Source organism: Ahaetulla prasina, chromosome 11 (genome assembly GCF_028640845.1).
Source record: "Ahaetulla prasina isolate Xishuangbanna chromosome 11, ASM2864084v1, whole genome shotgun sequence".
In the NCBI taxonomy this organism is placed as follows: domain Eukaryota; kingdom Metazoa; phylum Chordata; class Lepidosauria; order Squamata; family Colubridae; genus Ahaetulla; species Ahaetulla prasina.
The window spans coordinates 14,994,751-15,015,705 of record NC_080549.1 but is presented as its reverse complement, the minus strand read 5'-3'; the positions used below and the strand labels follow the sequence as shown (position 1 = coordinate 15,015,705).

Genomic DNA, 20,955 nt, shown 5'->3' with positions numbered 1-20,955 from the left:
CTTTTCTTTTATGTACACTGAGAGCATATGCACCAAGACAAATTCCTTGTGTGTCCAATCACACTTGGCCAATAAAATTCTATTCTATTCTATTCTATTCTTATTTCCTATTCTCTTCTATTCCTATTTTTTATTCTCTTCTCTTCTTTCTTATTCTATTCCTATTTTGTATTCTATTCCTATTTCTTGTTCTATTCTATTCTATACTCTGCTATTCTATTCTAATTGCAATTCCATTCTCTCTTCTCTTCTTATTGCTATTCCATTCTATTCCATTCTAATTGCTATTCTATTCTCTCCTCTCTCTCCTCTCCTCATCTCTTATTCTATTTATTTTCTATTCCTTTCCATTCCATTTTCTATTCTATTCTTTATTCTGTTCCGACATCTGTGTGCATTAAACGGGCAGGCTTGGCTACAAACGGGGTTATCCAACGGAGACCAGCCAGGAAGCCGCTTTCCCACGCGCGGGAGCCCCGCGAGAAACTCCACGCGCTTCCCGCTAAAACGCTTCTCTTCTCCAGCCCGTCCGACCAGGCGCCCGCGCGCAGGCGCACTAGACCAAAAAAAAAAAACCCCACTTGCCCGAAAGAGCGGTGGGGGGGGATCTGCGACGGAGCGCGCTGGCTCCCACCCCCAACTCCCTCGCCCCGCCCCTCGCCTCCTTCCTTTTGCAGCCAATCCCCTTCCTTTCCCACGGTCCCGCCCTAAATGCAAATGACGGGCGCGAAGTTTTAGCGCCGCGGCCAATCGGGCCGCGAGAGGGGAGGCGGCTCCGCGAGCAGCCGCGGCAACAACAGAGGCGGCTCGGACTGCGGCTGCGCGTGCGCGAGGCGGCGGCGGCGGCAGCAGGTAAGAGGTGAGCGCGGGCTCCGAAGGTCGCGCGGCTCCCCTCAGGTGGGGCGTTGGGCCTGGTTTCCACACACACACACAGCCCCACACCCACACCGCCAGTCAAGCTCCCGGGCCTGGTCTTCCCCCCATCCTCGGCTTCCCTCCTTCTCGATAGGCCGTCCTTCAGCCCTTCTCGCTTTCCCTGAGTGTGTCCTGGCCTGGCCGGGCAGGTGAAGAGGCCCCCCCCCTCGGCTGACTTGGAGGGGGCTTTTCGGGCCCTGAGGCAGCTGCCCCCCCCCACCTCCTCTTTTTGCTTATTTGGGTGAATTCATGTTCCGTGTACAGAGGGTGGGTGGGACTATTGGACTAGAATTTTAAATTTTTAAATGTTTAAATTTTAAAGCTGGTTTTAAATGGGGTTTTATTATTTATATCTCTATTTTAAATATTCGGCCTATGTAATAAGTTTTTTAAATTAATGTTTTATCCTGTATATATATATGTTTTTTTAAGTGGCTGTAAACCGCCCTGAGTCCCTAGGGAGATAGGGCGGTATAAAAGTGTGAATAAATAAATAAATAAATAAATAAATAGGGTGGGGAGGGGCTTTGGTGGCTTCCTTTGCAGACCTTTCATTACCCAGCTAGGGAACCTCATCAGTGTTAGGAGGAGGAGGAGGAGGAGGAGGATGAAGACGACCACTATAGCATCCTTGGTGCTCTCTGAGCTGAGTGAATTTCTTGCAGACGTTTTATTACCCGATTACGTAACCTCATCAGTGCTAGGAGGAGGACGACGACAACTAAAGGTGCTTTCTGAGCTTGGTGATTTTCTTGCAGACGTTTCATTACCCAGCTAGGAAACCTCATCAGTGTTAGGAGGAGGAGGAGGAGGACGATGGAAACAACCACTATAGGATCCTTGGTGCTTTCTGAACTTGGTGATTTTCTTGCAGGCCTTTTTTTTTTTAATTTGCATTTATATCCTGCCCTTCTCCGAAGACTCAGGGCGGCTTACACTATGTCAAGCAATAGTCTTCATTCTATTTGTATATTTATATACAAAGTCAACTTATTGCCCCCAACAATCTGGGTCCTCATTTTATTTCATTTACCCAGCTAGGGAACCTCATCAGTGCTGCAAGAGAGGGGGCTTGAGGAGGAGGAGGAGGAGGACTGTAGGGTCCTTGGTGCTCTCTGAGCTGAGTGGATTTCTTGCAGACGTTTTATTACCCAACTAGGGAACCTCATCGGTGCTAGGAGGAGAAGGAGGACGAAGACAACTATAGGATCCTTGGTACTTTCTGAGCTTGATTGTTTTCTTGCAGGGCTTTCATTACCCAATTAGGGAACCTTATCAGTGCTGGGAGGGAGTGGGATTTTTGGAGAGGAGGAGGACTCTGGGGTTCTTGGTGCTCTCTGAGCTGAGTGGATTTCTTGCAGACTGGATGCAGAGTGGATTTCATTACCCAACTAGGAACATCATCAGTGCTGGAAGGGAGGGGGCTGGGGGCAGGGGAAGAAGAGGAGGAAGAGGAGGACTATGGGGTGCTTGGCAGGGGGCGGGGTTGAGGAGTGCTGTGGGTCCTTGGTGGTCTAGTAGCTTGTTTCCTTGCAGATGTTTCATTACCTGACTAGGTAACATCAACAGTGCTAGAAGGGAGTAGGGTGGTGCTCTCTGTTTATGGATTAATGGCTTGCCCTGCCTGTGAGCAACCCTCCCCTTCCCTTATAGTACTGATGATGTTATCTGGTTTGTTAATGAGTCATCTGCAAAAAAATAACCCAAGTTCCTAGACCACCAAGGACCCATAGTCTTCCTCCTCAAACTCCCTCTCCTCCACCACTGATGAAGTCACTTAGTTGGGTAATGAAAGGTCTGCAAGAAAACAACCTAGCCCAGAAAGCACCAAGGATCCTATAGTTGTCATCATTCTCCTCCCCCGCCCTTCCCCCCCTCCTCTGAGGTCACCTAGTTTAGATGTCTTTTATTATTAGTTAATTATTAGAAAGCGCAAAAGACTGGGCAATGAAAAGTTTGCAAGAAAATCACCAATCTTAGAGAGCACCAAGGGTCCTATAGTCCTCCTCCTCCTCAAACCCCCGCTCCAGCATTGATGAGATCACCTAGTTGGGTAATAAAAGGTCTGGAAGAAATCCGCTAAACTCAAGAGAGCACCAAGGATCCCACAGTTCAACCCTGAGCTACAAAAATTCTCTTCTGTCAGAGAGAGGGGCTTTGCTAAAACTCACATCCTCTCTAAGCAAAATGTTGTTTGTGGCTCTTTGGTTTCTCCTCAAGAGCATCTTCCCCTCTTTTTCTTTAATTTGTGGCAATCTTGTTTCTGGGTTTGCTTTCTGGGAACTCCTCTCCTGCCCTTTTTTCCCCCTGCAAAATCCTTCCCCAGGTAGGGGTGGGGTTCAGAAAAAATAAGGCTGGTTGGGACTGCATGGTCCTCCCTTCTTAAGACAGCCCAAAGGAGAGCATTGGTCCACTTTCCTTCCCCTTTCACCTATTTCTCTTGAGAAGATACTTTGTCCTACTTGGGCGGTTTTAAGAGAGAGCTCACTCTGTGCTGGTTGTCTTCATGGTCTCCTTTTTCTCTTTGCTAGGTCTGACTTTTTCCCTTTGAGATCTGGCCACTATTTTCCCTAGTTGCAGAGGGGAAGGTGTCTATGTAACAGCGTCTGGTGATAACACAGTCCAGTGTTGGTGAACCTTTTCGGCACTGAATGCTGAAACGGGAGCAGATGTGCGCGCACACAGGGGAGTGCCTGAAACGGAAGAGCAGTTCCCTGGCGCGCATGAGTGGGCCAGGAAGCTGACCTTCTGGTTTCCAACGTGCGCATTCGCATCAGTCACCTGGTCTTCTGGTTTCTGGCACGCATGCATGTGCAAAGACCAGCTGGCCGGTGCGCATGCCAGAAACCGGAAGCTCAGCTCCCCAGTGCGCACATGCGTGCCAGGGAGCTACTCTTCCGGTTTCTGGTGCTGCCATGCAGAACCTAGAAGAGCTGGCATGGACGTAGTCTCATGTATTTTTCCCCCTTTTTCTCCCTGTTGCAATGGCACTGCATACCTCCTTTTCCTCCTCAGCTCCATGCAGCTCCTGATGACTCGGGCTGTGAGGTCATCCAGTGAGACCAGGGTGGTTCTATCGCTGTGGTGGTGTTTGACAAATGTGCTGGTAAGAATTTACTCTTTGGAATGGGGTGAAGGTAACGGAGGCTAGAATGCTGCCCTTTCGGTTGCTGTTACGTTTGTTGTGGACAGGTTCTGTTGGATTGCAGCAGTCTACTTGAAATAGGATCAGAAATTGTGAAATGCAATGGTATGTTTTCATTGTATTTTTTTGTTTTAGTTGGCCTTGTAAATTGATTTAACAAAAGGGGACTGTTTTATAAAACTTGGGTTGGGCAATGTAAATTGTGTTGTATAGCATTAGACCCATTTATAGCTTTGTCTTGATGTGAAAATGAGATCTCTGAGTTGCCTTTAAAAATACGTGGCAATAAGAGAGCTTAGCATATCTGGTGAGAGATGCTACAGTTTCATTCTCAGCAATTTTCTTTTTTTAGAAAAACCCATTCCTTTACAACATTGTTATTTTCTTGTGGATGGATGCATGTTATCTGACTCAGATTATAGGGTTACTAGACTTTTTTCCAACTCATTAAGATCACATAAAACTCTCATGAGGATAGTCATTTAGTGACTAGGAATTAGATTAGAAAGATTATTGAAAGAATACTTCCTCCTCCTTTGATCTCTGAACCAAAATTATTCCGCATTATTTCTTATATTGCTGCTTACTATCTATCTATCTATCTATCTATCTATCTATCTATCTATCTATCTATCTATCTATCTATCTATCTATCTACACACACACACACACACACACACACACACACACCATATTATGAGGGGATGAACTCCCCCACTATTTTGCCTTGTAGATGGGGCACACACAAATTATATCTTGAATTTTAATGCAGGGGATGCTTAGGAATTTAAAAACTGGTTTTGTTTTGCAAGACTTGAAAACTTGAGCACAGGAATAATTTTAAATTACCAACAATATTATTTGTATTAAGTTCTACTTAGTATAGAAATGATAGAAATAGGGACCTGTGTTATTTTTGTTTTTCCTCATTTTTGGTGCACAGCATATAAGGTGGGATAATAAAATATTGATAGTGCCCTTGTTTATATCAGTCTATGTATTTGCTTTATAATTAATCAAGAAAAAAGACTCTACATGTTCTCTTTCCAGTGTCACTATTCTCTGAATGAGCATTGATCTATTGTGAAGTCTAAAACATTCTGTGTTAAAGATACTTTCCCAAACTATGATATATGTATATTTATTTTATAATGTATAGGCTGCCTAATTCTTCGGACAATGCAAAATATTTAGTTTCTGGCCTTAAGCACTAAACTGCTGCCGGTCCCGGATTTCATTTTATTTCTTATCAAAGCTTGAAGAAACAAATATATGATTGAGTAAATGGTGGGGGTGAGCCACATTTTTACAGTCTGTGTTTAATGTGAAATGCTCAGTTTTTCTTCCTTCAATATTTAATATTTCAAAAAGATAGTGTTACAAACTGCCACCATATGGAACAGCAGTTATGTTTATCTTTCAGATCTTTAATTTCTGACTCTTTCTTTTCGCATAGACTCAGACAACATTTTTCTTTGAATTTCTTTTAGATCAGTAATATTTAAGAAGGCAGAGTTGGGTATACTGTTTACTAAATGGCCTTGCCAAACAAAAACTTCTGTTGAAAGTGCTCTATGTGGCCAGGTCCGGTTGGATTTGGGAGGATTATTTACTTTACAAGTTCTCATTACATGTCAACTTACATAGTAGGTGCAGATTAGCCATATATCTCATAGCAGTCATTACAGTTACTGCTTGTACCAAAGAAGCATTGACCATGTCAAGATAGCCACTGTAAATAAAACGTACTATTCCTGCAGATAAATTGAGATTCACTAAGGCATTCTTGCTGTGTCATCATACTGAATACATTTAATTAATAGTAAAGCCGATAGTTTAAGTGTGTTCACTGTTTCTTTAATACCCATCTTCTGTGGTATCTTTTTTCTAGCAAAATTCCTCGGGGGTTCCATGAAGATGGTTGTTCCTGGGAGCACCACTGTAATTCAGCCGGACCACAACCTTGGAACGGAATTGAGCCGAAGCTCAGCAGAAAACTCAGTGATGGGTCCTGATGCACAGTCAATGGCTGATCAGGTGGGCCCTGAGCTGGAAGAAGTGAGGAAATTGCAAGAGCTTGTGAGGCGGCTTGAGCTCCAGAACCAGCAGCTGAGAACTAGAAGCCTGCGAAGTGTGCCGGAGGCCAAAATGCTGAGCCAAGCTGATGCTGGAGTGGATAATTGCAATTCCAGGTTCAACGGCATGGAAATGAATAATAGCATCAACGTACTAATGGATAAGCAGGAATTGCAAATCGTGGCGGACCTGCATTCAGCCCTGAGTAAAATAAGGTCAGAAGCAGAGGAAAGCGGCGAGTTCTTTAAAAAGGATGCGGAGGAGACCATAATACAGCACTGTTGTGAAAACAGTTCTGACCAAGAGCCCTCCGGTGCAAAGTTTGTGAGCGGTACCCAGACACAGAACAGCGATGCTAACACAAACGACGTCTCTCGTTGGGACTGCAACCCCACAGTGTTGCTAGAAGATTTCGCCGCAGGGGTTGAGTCAGTGTTGCAAATGAAGGAAGCAAACACAAACGCGGAAGAACTCTTGGATGAAACAGCTCTGGATGAAGTGGAATTACTGGAGTTAGAGAATGGCAGCGATGAAGAGGACAGCTGGTATGTATTATATGAGATTACATATTGTAGCTCTAAAAGATTCATACTAAGAGGGAATAAGGCTATAATCATATTTTCCAGAGCATATTATTATTCTGTTTCTCTTCAGTCCACTGGCCCTCAAAAACATCAGTGAGCACAGCAGAGTGACAGGAAAATGAACAGTGTGAAAGAAAGGGGATTAATTTGTAAAAAAAACAACCTATGGTCTAAAATGTTTAAGAGAAACAGAAAGGAAAACAGGTATGGGAAACCAGGAACCCTATATTTCTATTTAGAGTGCCACTTTTCTCATAAGAGATTGCCAAATGGAGTGAAGACTATTGCCAAATATAATTCCTTAAAGTATTTCTATTAGTATTACAGGTATTTGCATGATAGTTGATCTGTACACATAGCAAAATGTAAGATGTAAGGTCACCTTAAGCAACAATTCCTTAAGTAACCATTCCTTATTATAGCTCATTATTGAAAAAATAATTGGATTAGATGAGAGGATTGGATTATTGGGTTGTTTTTTTTCCTGGACAGTGGAAGATGCTTGCTAGAAGTAGGAAGGAGGCTATATTTGAAAAAGGAGCTGAGGATTTTTTAAAAAATGATTTTTTAAAAAGAATGAATAAGTTCTGCTAGGGGGATTCAAAGTTATAATTAACTCATATGAGATCCTTCAGAGGATAAGTTGCTAGGACTATTTTTGTTAAGATTGCAAATATTTACCTAAGCAGTGTATCTTGAAAAAAATTGAAGATACATTACATGTCTTACAATCATTGACCAATTATTGTTTTCCACAAATATTAAAATGTTTCTCCTGCCATTGATCACTATTTCCTTAGCAAAAAAATTATGTACAGGTGATCCTCGACTCACATCAGTTCATTTAGTGACCGTTCAAAGTTACAACAGCATTGAAAGAAAGTGACTTACGATCAGTTTTGCACACTTAGGACCATTGCAGCATCCCCATGGTCAGGTGATTAAAATCCAGACGCTTGTCAACTGATTCATATTTTGGATATAGCGTCCTGGGATCACGTGATCCCCTTTTGTAATCTTCTGACATATTACTAACATAACAACTGCAGTGATTGACTTAACAACTGTGGCAAGCAAAGTCATAAAATTGGGGCAAAACTCACTTAACAAATATCTCATTTAACAACAGAAATTTTGGGCTCCATTGTGGTTGTAAGTCGAGGACTACCTGTTTGTTAGAAAATGAAGCAGACTTACGAGAAAGTACAGCAGGATAGATAATTTCATTATCGGATGAATGACGAAATTGGGATCCATCTTAAAAATGGAAGTAATTTTGTCTGAGCCCCAAATAGTTAAAGAAGGGGAAGACTTGTTATATTACTTTCTTTGCTGTAATATTTGACATTTATTGATAAAATACTAAGGGAAGCATAGAGATACCGAAATAGTTGCTCCAATCAAGCTGTCAAGTTAAAACTTTTTATCTTCCCACTTAAGGCTGTATGTTTCTCCAAGAAAACCACCGACAGATAAAAAGGAATCTCCCCTGAAGTGGTGTAGGCAGGTGTTGGATCACCCTAGTCCTGAGACCGAGGCAGCTTGCCGTACCCTCATCAGCCGACTCGACCAAGGTAGGCCTACGTTTTGTCTTGAAAGAAGCCTTAAACGATCACCAAGGAAGCTAGTAAGATTGATTTGTTACTATTGCACTTTTAAAGTACTCAGCATATTGGAGATGATGGAGAAGACTCGAGAAAAATGAATTGGATCGTAAGATCAGTCATAACCCCTTGAAATCAGGGCCTTTTTTGCATTCACTTGATACAGATCAAGCCCAGCCTAGTGCTTAAGCGAGATATCACTGAGCTAATCACAATCATGTTATTAGACTTATATTCTGCTTATATTTTTTACGATTCAAGTTAGCCTATATCCATGATGGCAAACCTATTGCACGTGTGTCCGAAGTGGCACATGAAGCCATGTCACCTGGCACACGTGGCGTCGCCCGTTCCTCTTCCAGGTTTCTGGAGCGCATGCGATGATCCTCTGGCCTTTTTGCATGCGGCAGTGCCAGAAACTAGAAGCGCTGTTCTTCTGTTTTCCTGTGTGAGCATGTGCGCTGGCCAGCTGATTGTCGCAAGTGCGCTAGAAACCTGGAAAAGTAGCTGGCTGAAACCGGAAGTTTAGTAGCTGAAACCGGAAGTTCATTTTTGGGCGCGCTCATACACCCTGGGCTGCTCATGCACCCTGGGCTGCGGCCCAGGCACATCCGTGTACTCCCGTTTTGGCACTCGATATCTCTAAGATTGTCCAGCTGGGAAACTTACACCTGAATGTACATCCACATTCCAGGATAAGAGATGGCAAGCTATGCATTTCTTCATTGGAGAAAAATGCCATAAGATATCTTCTCATCTAGCCTGTTATTTGGGAAGCTGTAGAGAAGAACCACAGCTCATCTTTCAGAGTTCCCTTTAGCACTTCAAACCGACTCAAGTATGTCCAAGGTGAACATTGTAAAATTCACACCACAGCATATATTAGTCGGACACCTACGAGTCCCGGATGCTAAGACAGGATAGCCCATGGAGAACTAAGGATTGTCTTCATTTGTTTTAATTCCAGAGATTAATCTGTCAGCCATAATTGGAAATAGAATTTATTCGTTTGTATCATGACTCGGGGTGAGTGTGTCTGGCATGTAATGCATGCAGAAGTGGTTTGACATCCTCTCTTTCTTTCTCTCTCTCTCCTCATCTGAGTTTCTGTGTTTAATGTGGTAACAATTTGTGGCTTTTTTTGTATCTTCCTTTAGCCAGTAGGTGGAAATCCCTGTATTGCAGTCCATTGGCGTCTCCAGGTGTGAATAACTTGAATGCAGACACAGGGTCCTGTAGCAATGCACTAAACTCTCCTGGGCACTACAAATCAACTAACAAACCACTACTAACTTGCGGTAGCTCAGGTATGGCATGGCATCTGGGATACCTTTTAGAGGAATGGAGGTGGGAAATGCATGCCGAGGGAGGACAAGATACGGCCGGTTTGCTTTGTTCAGTTTAACTTGATCTAAGGCAGGGGTGTCAAACTCAATTTCATTGAGGGCCACATCAGGGCTGTAGGTGACCTTGTGGGGGCCGGCCGGGCATGGCCGACTGGGTGGGTGTGACCACCTGGGTGGGCGTGGCCAGCTTGGCGCCACTGGGTGAGCGTGGCCAGCTTGATGCCACTCCCCAAACTGCTGGCATGCTTCCTCTTCTCATTGGGTAGACTGGACTGAAGCATTGTGGGCTGGCCCCTTACACTTTCCAGGACGGCCCCACAGGCCGGATCCGACCCCATCGCATGCCGGATCAGGCCCACGGGCCTTGAGTTTGACATTCCTGATCTAAGGGCTTCTTCAATCTAATGCTTCCAGAAATCATCTTATTTAAATCGTCTTGCTTCTTTGTGCTAATTTGGTTTCCCCCCAACCCTCCAAAAGGTCTATATTATTTTTGTGATCAAGGACCATTTTCTGGCCCATCTCCTTCAGTCCCAGGACATTTGATTATCCCTTAGGAAAATGGAGAATCCTCTTGAGCATGGCATTCTTGTGTTGCTTTATGTGTGTGAAAATGTTTTAACTTGCATGCATATATCCTCTCCCACGGTTGGTGAGAATTAGCTTAATACAGGTAGTTCTCGACTTACGACCTCAATTGAGCCCATTTTTGTTGTTAAACGAAACTTTTGTTCTGTTTTTGCTCCATTTTACGACCTTTCTTGCCCCAGTTGCCAAGTGAATCACTGCAGTTGTTACGTTAGTAATACAGTTGTTAAGTGAATCAGGTTGTCCCATTGATGTGGCTTGTCAGTAGGTTGCAAAAGGGGATCACGCGACCCCAGAATACTGCAACCGTCATAAATACGAGTCATAAATCAAACGTCTGGATTTTGATCACTTGAACATGGGGATGTGGCAATGGTCGTAAGCCTGAAAAATGTCCGTAAGTCACTTTTTTCAGTGCCGTTGTAACTTTGAACGGTCACTAAATGAACTGTTGTAAGTCGAGGACTACCTGTAGTCCTAAGTCTATAATAAATAGACCTACACATTTCTTGTTTGCTTTCCCTGAAGTTTTTGAAAAGTTGGAATGACCAGTTTGCCTTGAAGATGAAACGGCTTGCAAAACTCACCTAGTTCATGTTGCTGTACAAGGAGTGGATTTGCATTTAGAACCAGCGTTTAAAAGCCAGTCGTTTATTGCATGCTTGATTTTTTTAAAATAAGGACAAACGAAATACCATTAGACCATTTTCTAAGTATTTCTTGGATATTTGGGGTGGAGAAGAGAAAACCTAGTAACAGAAGTGGTATTCAGCCGATTCAGACTGATTCACCCGAATCAGTAGCGCAAATGCTATCTCTATGCAAGTGATGGGTAACCTTTATGCCATCATGTGCCAGGAGGTGGGGGGTGGCAGAGAGGGTCACATGTGCATGTGCCCACACCCATAATTTGATGCACCCTGCCCCCCCCCATGTGCGTTTGACCCCCCCTCCCCCCCTGCTCCTGGCATGCGATGGCCTGGTAGGCCTGTTTTTCCCTCTCACCTGGCTCCAGAGCCTATGAGTCTGAGGAGGGCAAAAATGGCCTACTCCCCACCCCCCCGGCCCTCCAGAGGCCAGAAACTGCCTGTTTGTCAACTTTCGGTTGGATAGGAAGTGACATTTTTTTACTTTCCCCAACCTCCAGAGACTCCTAGAGAGGTCCTTGGGAGGCAGGAGACAGCCTGTTTCCCTACTTCTAGTGGGCCCAGAATGCCTGAAAATCAACTGGTTGGCGTGCGCATGTGCGCTGGAGCTGAGCTCGCGTGCCCACTGATATGGCTATGCGTGCCACCTATGGCACACATGCCATAGGTTCACCATCACAGCTCTATGCTATCCTATTCAGGCACGTTTTTGAGGCTGGGGGCATGCGCGGAAGGCGTGCATGCCAGCAAAGCGCATGTGTGGAAAGCTGAGTGCATGTGTGGATGAGGCGCGTGCTAGCGAAGCAAACACATGCACCTACATTTGCGAACCGGTAGGGAAAGTAAATGAAGTAACCCCTGTCTATGAAGACTAAATTACTGACATCTTATATTCTAATAAAAGACAATACTGAATCGCCTTTGTGAAGTGGAGGCTATAAGACTAACTTGTACTTGATTATTTTTGTCTTTTATTACTGGAATTTCTAGTAATCCTTTCCTTTTTCCTTTCAGTCACAGAAACTGTACCATGTTTATCTGATTTGCTGCCAGTTCAGTGTTTTACTTCCCTAAAGACAGCTCAAATAGCAATACAGAAATTACATTCAAAATGTTTTTTTTAAATTTAAACCGATTCTTTGGGAATTATGTAACAAATAATCCATTCAGAGCAACAAGTGAACCTGAAAATACAATTTTTTCATATTTAGTGCATCAATGAACTACGATATAGTATCCTCAAACTGCAACTAATGAGGGAAGGCTACATGTAGTGACTGCCTACATACCACGCAGCTTTTAATTGGTACTCTCACTTGCTCTGCAGGTCTGAAATTTGGCATCTCTTTGCAGACCTTTATCATGATTTTGACCTCAGTCATGTGAAAATTCATTTTTTGCTGAACTGGAAATTCTCCTTCCACTTGATGGAGCCACCAATGAAATTAATCAATTAGGGGACAGGGCGGAAAAGAATCCTTACAGACCTTGCTCTCAAATCCTATATTTTGCTTTCTTTCTCCTGCCAACTAAATCGGTGCATTTTCTGATGCTGTATCAAACTCGATTTCATTGAGGGCCGCATCAAAGTTGTGTTTGACCTCCGGGGAGGGGAGTGCTGGGGTGTGTGGCCAGGGTGGGCGGGGCCAGCTTGACGTGACTTGTGTCGAGTGCCTGCGGTGGTCCGAGTGTTCTGCCAGCAAAAACAGGCTCCCAATCTCCGTTTTCGGCTGGGACGGCCTCCTGCAATCCTCTGCCAGCAAAAATGGAGCGTGTGGCTTTCCCGAGCTTCGTTTTCACTGGCAGAGGGTTGCAGGAGGCCGTCCCAGCCGAAAACAGATTGGGGGCCTGTTTTCGCTGCCAGAGGTTCCACTGGCTGTCCCTTTGCTGTTTCCAGGGTGGCCCCGTGGGCCAGATCTACGTAGCCCACGGGCCTTGAGTTTGACACCCCTGCTGTATAGCAATGCAATAGTGGTGAATATCTGTATAACAATATATAGCAAAGATAATTTAATATGCTGTATTGGGGAATCCTGGGAGCTGAAGCCCACAAGTCTTAACGTTGCCAAGGTTGAGAAATTTTTCTGTACAGAGTTTTATCCAAACAGGTTGGTTTTCTAGTTTGCTTCTGTTATTTATACCATTAGCAGTTGTACATATGACCAGTAAATTAATTTTAGCGATTGGACAGGAATAACTGTAGATAGACTGGGGCTGCAGCGTGGCAGCTTTAAGTCTTTGCTCTTGATTAGCTTCTGGATCATTACCTTTCCACATGGTGGTTTGTTTTGGAAGGTAAGCTCCCATTGAAAGGAACAAGAATTTTATTTCTCCAATGAATATTAAGTGCACAGGAGGAAAAAAACCGATGATTTAAAAAAAATCAAAATTTTTAAATTTAAATCAGATTTTTTTTATCTTTAACAAATTTATTTTAATAAAATGCGGTTGGGAGTAAAAATCTATGTAAAGATAGCTTCCTATTTAAGATACATTAATAATTTAGTTTATTCAGCATGAAACAGAGCTTAGTTATTTAGCATGAGGCTGTATATTCTGCAACATTGGGACTGTCAGTGAGTCAACAGCAGGTCAGAGGAGGAGCCACTGTGGGACAGAGATGGCAGTTGCTCTTTAAAAACTATGATTTAAATCAAGTCGATTTAAATCAAGCCTTTTTTCTAGTGATTTAAATCATGATTTAAATCGACTTGATTTAAATCAAATCCACCCTGTAAGCGCAGAGCCCTCACTTTAGATTCGAATGGCAGTAAGGTCTGTTTTAATTTCCGTACCTGAGTTTTGACCTGCTCCCCTTGTTCCCTGTGAATTTACTTTTGAAAGCCATCCAAACTGTTGCTAATTCTGAGAATGGTAATCTCTCTTGTTTGATCCTACACTGCTTTTTGTAATTTTAATTGCTTTCTGAGTAACAAACATGACAGTGCTGCTTGGAAGGGAACTAAGATTGCTGTTAGTCACAAATGCTTATCTTGCTTAAACACACACGAATCTTGCCATATAATTAGCTTAGTTTCTTGTTTAATGACTAAGTGACTGCTTCTTTGAACGTGTCCAGGACTTTGTAAATAAGTAGCCTGCTTGTCTAACAATAAGAATCTGCTCTGGCCTGTCAAACAATACCCCCCCCCCACTTTATATCAAAATGACCTATAAAGTACATTGAGGGGAAGGCTAGAAACAATCAATTGTGAACTAGTAACAAGTTTACAGTACAATTTGGTGGCCAAAATATCTGGTTCTCTTGTCTTGCCTATTTTTTTTCTTAAAATAACCTCACTTTTCTTTGAAGTATTCAAACCAAAAACAATACGTTTTGCAGCAGGCTTGGGTATTATCTTAAATTCACATTCTGAATTTGAAAAGATTAATTTTCAAAAATCCTCATCCAGCTGCAGAAGAAATTGGAGAGTCATCTTGATATAATCTAAGAAGCTCCTGAAACGTGAAGAACTGATGATCCGGCAAAGCCAATGCATGTTAATATTGGCATGCGTGCTCTTCTTTAGTAGAGGATGATGACTCCTATCTTCAGCCACACAGTGTTAGGGAAGCCCTTCACTCATGGTATAAAAACTAAAACTACTTTGTAGCTAATAAAGTACGTTGACTTTGCATTCACAAACACTTCCTTCTTAGTTTTGTATTTCTGGTGCTATAGGAAATGATGTAATTATGTTTGACCTAATTTTGATGGCTCTCAGTGGCTCAATCCAAACTATTTTACAGGCCATAATCCTTTTATTTCCTTGCACGTCATAGGAACAGAGTTGCCAAAGATTTGTAGGAGGCAGCTTGGAGTAATGCCCATTCATCTGGGACATTAGGATAGGAAAGATTAACTGAAATGATGATTTTAGTAACAGAATTCTACGGTTATCATATATGGCAATATAACTTTCCTCCATGTTGAATATTGAAAGAACTCTCTCACTTTGAAATCATTGCTGGTCAATAAATTTGTTTACCTTGTAATGGTATTTGAGTACAAAACTTGGGGGGGGGGGAATGTGTGTACTACTACAGTGCTTGTACAATTGTGTATATTAAAATTGTATCTGTAGCTGCCTCACTCTCACCTTCCTTTTCCTTCTCTCCCACCTCTTTCTAAGGTTACTTGAACATGCATTCAGCTTTGAGCTCTCAGTCTTCTGTCGATAGCGAACTCAGTACCTCAGACGACTCGATTTCAATGGGCTACAAACTGCAGGACCTGACTGACGTGCAAGTTATGGCCCGCCTACAGGAAGAAAGTAGGTGAAAGCAATTTACAGTATTTCTGTCTCCACATCACCTTTTTACAGGATGATTTTTTTAAAGAAAGGGCCGTGGTGGCTCAGGCTGTAAGATAGCCTGTTATTAAAACACAGCAGCCTGCAATTACTGCAGGCTCGAATCCCACCAGGCCCAAGGTTGACTCAGCCTTCCATCCTTTATAAGGTAGGTAAAATGAGGACCCAGATTGTTGGGGGGGGCAATAAGTTGACTTTGTAAATATACAAATAGAATGAGACTATTGTCTTATACACTGTAAGCCGCCCTGAGTCTTCGGAGAAGGGCGGGATATCAATGTAAATAAAAATTAAAAAATTTAAAAAAAGAAACAAATAATGCAAAATATTATTTTCCCACTTACTGAATTTTCTCTCATTCTAACAGCCCAAGAGAACAAACAGATAGTTTCTTAGGTGGGCAATTGGGTGCCCCTGCTAGTAAATTAGGTAAAGGTTCCCCTGGCACATACGTGCTAGTCGTTCCCGACTCTAGGGGGCTGTGCTCATCTCCGTTTCAAAGCCGAAGAGTCAGCGCTGTCTGAAGACGTCTCTGTGGTCATGTGGCCAGCATGACTCAATGCCAAAGGCGCACGGAACGCTGTTACCTTCCCACTAAAAGTGGTCCCTATTTTTCTACTGGCATTTTTTACGTGCTTTCGAACTGCTAGGTTGGCAGAAGCTGGGACAAGTAACGGGAGCTCACCCTGTTACGCGGCACTAGGGATTCGAACCGCTGAACTACTGACCTTTCGATCAACAAGATCAGTGTCTTACCCACTGAGCCAACGTGTCCCTCAAATAAATTAGATTTCCCCATTTAATGATACGAAGAAACATGTCTGTTGCTGCTTTGGCTATATCTGTCTAGAAGCTGCTGCTCTTGAACTCATTGCAGCTGCTTCTGAAGTACATGCGTGTTCCAGCATAGCTTAACTATTATCTTTGGAGAATATAGCAATAGCACTTATATACCACTTCACAGTGCATTACAGCCCTCTCTGAGCAGTTTACAGAGTCAGCATATTGCCCCCAACAATCTGGAGAAGAAAAGAAATCATTTTCTTCTCCAGAGTGATAAAGAAAGAAAGAAAAAGTCTTGCTTTTAGAGCAGGTTACGTTAGATTATGGATCGTTTAGCTTTGGAATTGTACCTTTGTGAAAAAACTACAGCATCCTACAGTTTCTGGTAAACTAAGGTCATTTATAGCTCGGTATATTGCATCAAACATTTGGTTTCTTACTGATAAAATGTGTGTAAAATGAAAAAGTCATAGAATGAAAAAGTTGATTCACTGGTGTTTTCCTAAACGTCTGAGGGAGGCCCTGTGGATTTTACAATATGCTGTCACTATCAAAACACTCTGGATTGTTACTCTGCCCCAAAATGCAGATACTGGTTACGAGTGCTGAAATACACATAAACTACTTGTTCTGCAATTAACTGTCGTCTCCAGAGATGCTAAAACTAGATTGCAACCCTCATTTTGGCGCCTTTAAAATGATTGAGGCTGCAAGCAGAAAATGCTGCCGTTGCTTCGCGTGGGTTTCATTACCTTGGGTACACGTCTGATGTGGTTGCTTTCATGTTTGCTTTGCTAGCCCTTTCGTGGGTGGGAAATATTAAAATGTCATCCCAGGTATGCTAAAAACAGCTTGATCAAGAAGTAACTATGTCTTCTTGAAGACAAATTAAATCTAATTTTAATTGTTGTAATTTGGTAAAAGTTCTTTTCCTTTTCATAGGAGAGTTCAATCCGTTTATGTTCATTGACAATAATTTTATTTCTTCATCGTTTTACATATAAATGGGTCTTGTCATTCTAGTTGATATAATTTCTCGCTGTTGCTTTGCCCTTGCTCCTTCTCGTTCTGCTTTCTTTTTTCTCGGTTTCACTTTCTTGTTGTTGTCTATTTTCCCCTCCTATTTTATTATCTAGCTCCTCTCTTCTTCCTCGTTCCTCATATGAACTGAAGTGATGCTCATAGAATCCATGTGCTTTTATCTATGAAATCCAGTCTGTATCTTGTTTCATTCCAGGTGACTAATATTCCTTCAAGTATCAGCCATCTGAAATTTACACTGTAGTTGTCTTGTCAGAAATTGGTATTGCTAGAAGTAACCATGTCTTCTATTGGCCGTGGCCTTACTTCAGGTCTTCGCCAGGATTGTGCCTCCAGCTCGGCCTCCGTTTCCCGCCGCAGTTCCAGTGCCTCCCTACACTCCTTGCGCAGGGGCACCTACAGTGACCAAGATTTTGACACATACAGTTTGGAAGATGAGGACGATGACTGCTCTTTCTCCTATCACAGCAGCCACAGATACTCTCCATCCCCACTCAGCTCGCCGCGGTGTCAGTCTCCGTCCACAAACGCAGATTATGGGAGGGCCACAAACACCCGAATTCGGCCCCCGCGGAGGACGGTGCAGAGCCCGATGCAAGATAGGCTGAAGTATTCTTCGAACGAAGGTAGCGTGCTCCCGTTTCCGAATCTCGCCCGGGTTTTTTTAAACCAGTAGGTAGATAGCAGCAGTTGGGATTTTGTTTTTCAATTCTTGCTATGTTATCCTTCACAGAGGAACTGCGTCACAGTATGCCGAACCTGGCTAGGACCGGTCTGCGATCTTTGGAGTCAGTAAGAAATAGCCGGAGCTTGGACTCAGATTTACAGATTCCCAGTAGTCGGCTCTCTAGAATCCACCAGGAATCCGTCAGTAAGTTGGCTTCTTCCTTTCGGAGTCTTCCATGACATTTCAGTTGGTGTGATGACCAGCGTAGGAAAGATAGCATGTTGTTTGAGAGATCTTAGTCTGCCACAAGTTTTAATGGGGCTGCGCATTTCCTGAAGTGATGGTTTTAAGTCTGGAAGTTATTTGGGAACCTTCTTTGTTTTTAGTTCAATTTCAATTCAGAATAAAGCTGGAAGAGACCTTAGAGGTCTTCTAGTCCAACCCCCTGCTCAAGCAAGAGACCCTACCATTTCAGGCGAGTGGCTGACACATTAAATGCAACTTAATTGGCACATTTATTGGCACATTAAGTACAATACCATGTTTCCCCAAAAATATAAGACGCTGTCTTATAGTTTTTGAACCCCTAAATAAGCGCTTGGCCTTATTAGAATTAGGGTCTTCACAGGAACTAGACAGGGATGCCCACTATCGCCGTTACTGTTTGTCCCATCTCTGGAAGTACTTACTAGAATCATCCGAAAGATGAACAAATAAAAGGTCTGGAAATAAAAGGTCTGGAATTTTGGATACGCTCCCCAAATTCTCCCTCATTTTATAATTATTAATACTGTCTCTGTTTTCCCCTCCCTTCTGCTTTAAGGTCTGACTCCGAATAAGCTCCGCTATTCCTCCGGTGCTGGGCAGTCCCCCCTGACAGTCCGTCAGCCTGTGAAAGCAGGCCCCTGTGCTAACAGTCTCCTAACCCCACGGCAGCCAGTAAGAGCTGCTGGGTATGCTAGTCCGGCTGGCCGAGTCCGAAAGCTACAGTCTTCCACGCTGAACCCAGGCACTTCGAGTAGCAGCAGTTCAGCGTACCGGAGCAACAGCGTGGCTACAGGAGCGAAAAGCTCTCTTCCTAAAAATAAAGCATCGGTGGCAGGAGCATCCACTCTGAAGAGCAAGTTGAGCCAGCCAGCCAAGAGGTGAGAGACCTAAAAGCTCGTACAGAGGGTGTACAGGTAGTCCTTGACTTACAACAGTTCCTTTAGTGACGGTTTGCAACGGCACTGGAAAAAGTTGACTCCTGGCCATTTTTCACCCTTTCGACCATTGCAGCATCTCCATGGTCATGTGATCAAAATTCAGGCGCTTGGCAATTGGTTTGTATTTATGACAGTTGCGGTGTCCCAGGGTGATGCGATCAGTTTTTGTGACCTGATGAGCAAACTTGTTGGGGAAGCCAGATTCACTTCACAGCTTAACAGTTGTAATGATTCACTTAACAGCTGTGGCAAGAAAAGTCATCCAATGGGGCAAAACTCAACAGATGTCTCACTTAGCAACAGAAACGTTGAGCTCAAGTTGTGGTCGTAAGTCAAGGACTACCTGTATTTGGATTGCAGTCTAAATGCCTGACTTCGCCAACAGCATTGATCTCAAGTGCCTTTTCCGGCTCCCAGATTGCTAAGAAACGGAGCCAACCAAGCAAGTCAGAGAAAGACACCAGCTGAAAGCTGGAAAGATTTCCCTTAATTGTAAAAGGATCCCCCCACTTCCTCTTTCCCAGTTTCAGACTGGGAGGAGAGCACAGGGTTGCCCCTGTGATGCATTTCGGAGGAGCAGTTGAGAGTAACAATCAACTTGACTTGCATCTATAAAACTGTAGGATTGCTCCTTTAAAAACTTTACACCCTCCCTAGTTTTAGTCTGCAGCGATCTAACAGACTGCGAGCCAAACCAAATAGCAGAAGATACTTGCTTATTAGATAAATATTTTTTTGTTAAGACTAGTAACAGATAATAAGTTAAGTCTCCTGTCACCTGAGTACTGTTTATTAAAGCATTGTGTAAATAAAATGTCGGTCTGTGTACATCCCAACAGATATCCAAAGGCCAACATACCTGTGGATGACTCTTGGAAAGATGGATGTTACTGAACCAAACCAAAAAAAAGGAGAATAATGAACAATGACTTGCTTGTTGGGTTATGTAACTGGACAACAGCCCAGCTGGCTGGGCAGGAGGACATGCTTCAGGCCTCCATTTCCTCCATGCTTGACAAACTGGAATGATGAATTTGGGACATTTGCTTTTGCTTTTGTCTTGACAATGGACCTTGATGGCTGTTTTTTGTTTGGTTTTGTTTTGTTCCTGCTATTCTCGTCTTACTGCTGACCCTCGATTACGGTAGTTCTTGTGCCTGAAGGTACAGGTGTGGCCCGAGGCACACATTTGAAGATTCGTTCATGGTACACAGCGAGGAAGGAGAAGAGCACGGAATGGCGCTCCTGCGGCAATGAGACATTTTTGAGTCTGTGGGGTGGGTTGTTTTTTTCTTCCTCTTTGCAAAAGGCAGCTAGATAAGGTAAACATAATTAGAAATGACTGTTTCTTATGTAACTTGGTGTAACTTAAAACTTTTTTAGGAAAATTCAGAGGGTTTGTTTTTTTTTACTTGCCCTGAACAGGTATCTTCACTACTTTTATTATTACAGAACTTGAAAAGGTTTTTTTTACAGAAAAAAAAAACAATAGCTATAGCGTGCATCATCTGTCACAGGAGAATGTCTTAAAAGCTTGGTATCCCCGTTGTCTCCAAGACTTGTTTATGTGCTGTTGCCTGCAGGCTGATAATGTGAGGTCTTATGTACCCATTTGCTCTCTTCCTTTTTATCTTTTAGCTAGGCACATTTTCGTGTGGCTCGTAGCAACACCTTTGCCGGCTAAAAAAAAAAAAAATGCACTTGGAAGTGTTTTGATCGTCACTTAATTCCTTGATACTAAAATCTACCTTTCTGCTTTTGTACAAGTCTTTTCTACTGTCCAGGGGAGTTGGTTTTTTTTTTGGTGATGGGGGGCCGGGGGGGGGGGGGAGGCAGGGAGGTTTGTTTTTGGATGAAGGAATTTGTTTTTTTAAATGAAATCTGTGGCGTTTCTTGGAGTTTGCCAAATGCAAGAATACAATCATACCTGGGAATGCAAACTGGCCCGTCTGCCAACCCTACTTCTTGCCACCAATGTGACTTGATATTGTAGTTAATAAATGTGAAGGGGGCTAGTGCTACCTTGTCTTTAGTAGCAAAA

At 43.1% G+C, this 20,955-nt stretch overlaps 1 protein-coding gene across 3 annotated transcripts; it reads left to right on the top strand.

Moving 5' to 3' along the window:
• Window positions 1-792: 792 nt before the first annotated feature.
• Window positions 793-20,955, top strand: LOC131205037 (SLAIN motif-containing protein-like). 3 transcript variants are annotated; one of them, XM_058196849.1, is made up of 10 exons: window positions 793-852; window positions 3,931-4,021; window positions 5,952-6,681; window positions 8,161-8,294; window positions 9,482-9,631; window positions 15,039-15,179; window positions 17,354-17,668; window positions 17,776-17,913; window positions 18,533-18,854; window positions 19,754-20,955. In XM_058196849.1, the coding sequence occupies exons 3-10, from the start codon at window positions 5,972-5,974 to the stop codon at window positions 19,806-19,808; spliced, it is 1,965 nt and encodes a 654-aa protein (XP_058052832.1). In that variant the 5' UTR covers window positions 793-852; window positions 3,931-4,021; window positions 5,952-5,971; the 3' UTR covers window positions 19,809-20,955. The 3 variants fall into 3 exon arrangements, with proteins under 3 accessions (XP_058052832.1, XP_058052834.1, XP_058052833.1); XM_058196850.1 differs by having other exon boundaries at window positions 820-859; XM_058196851.1 differs by lacking the exon at window positions 9,482-9,631.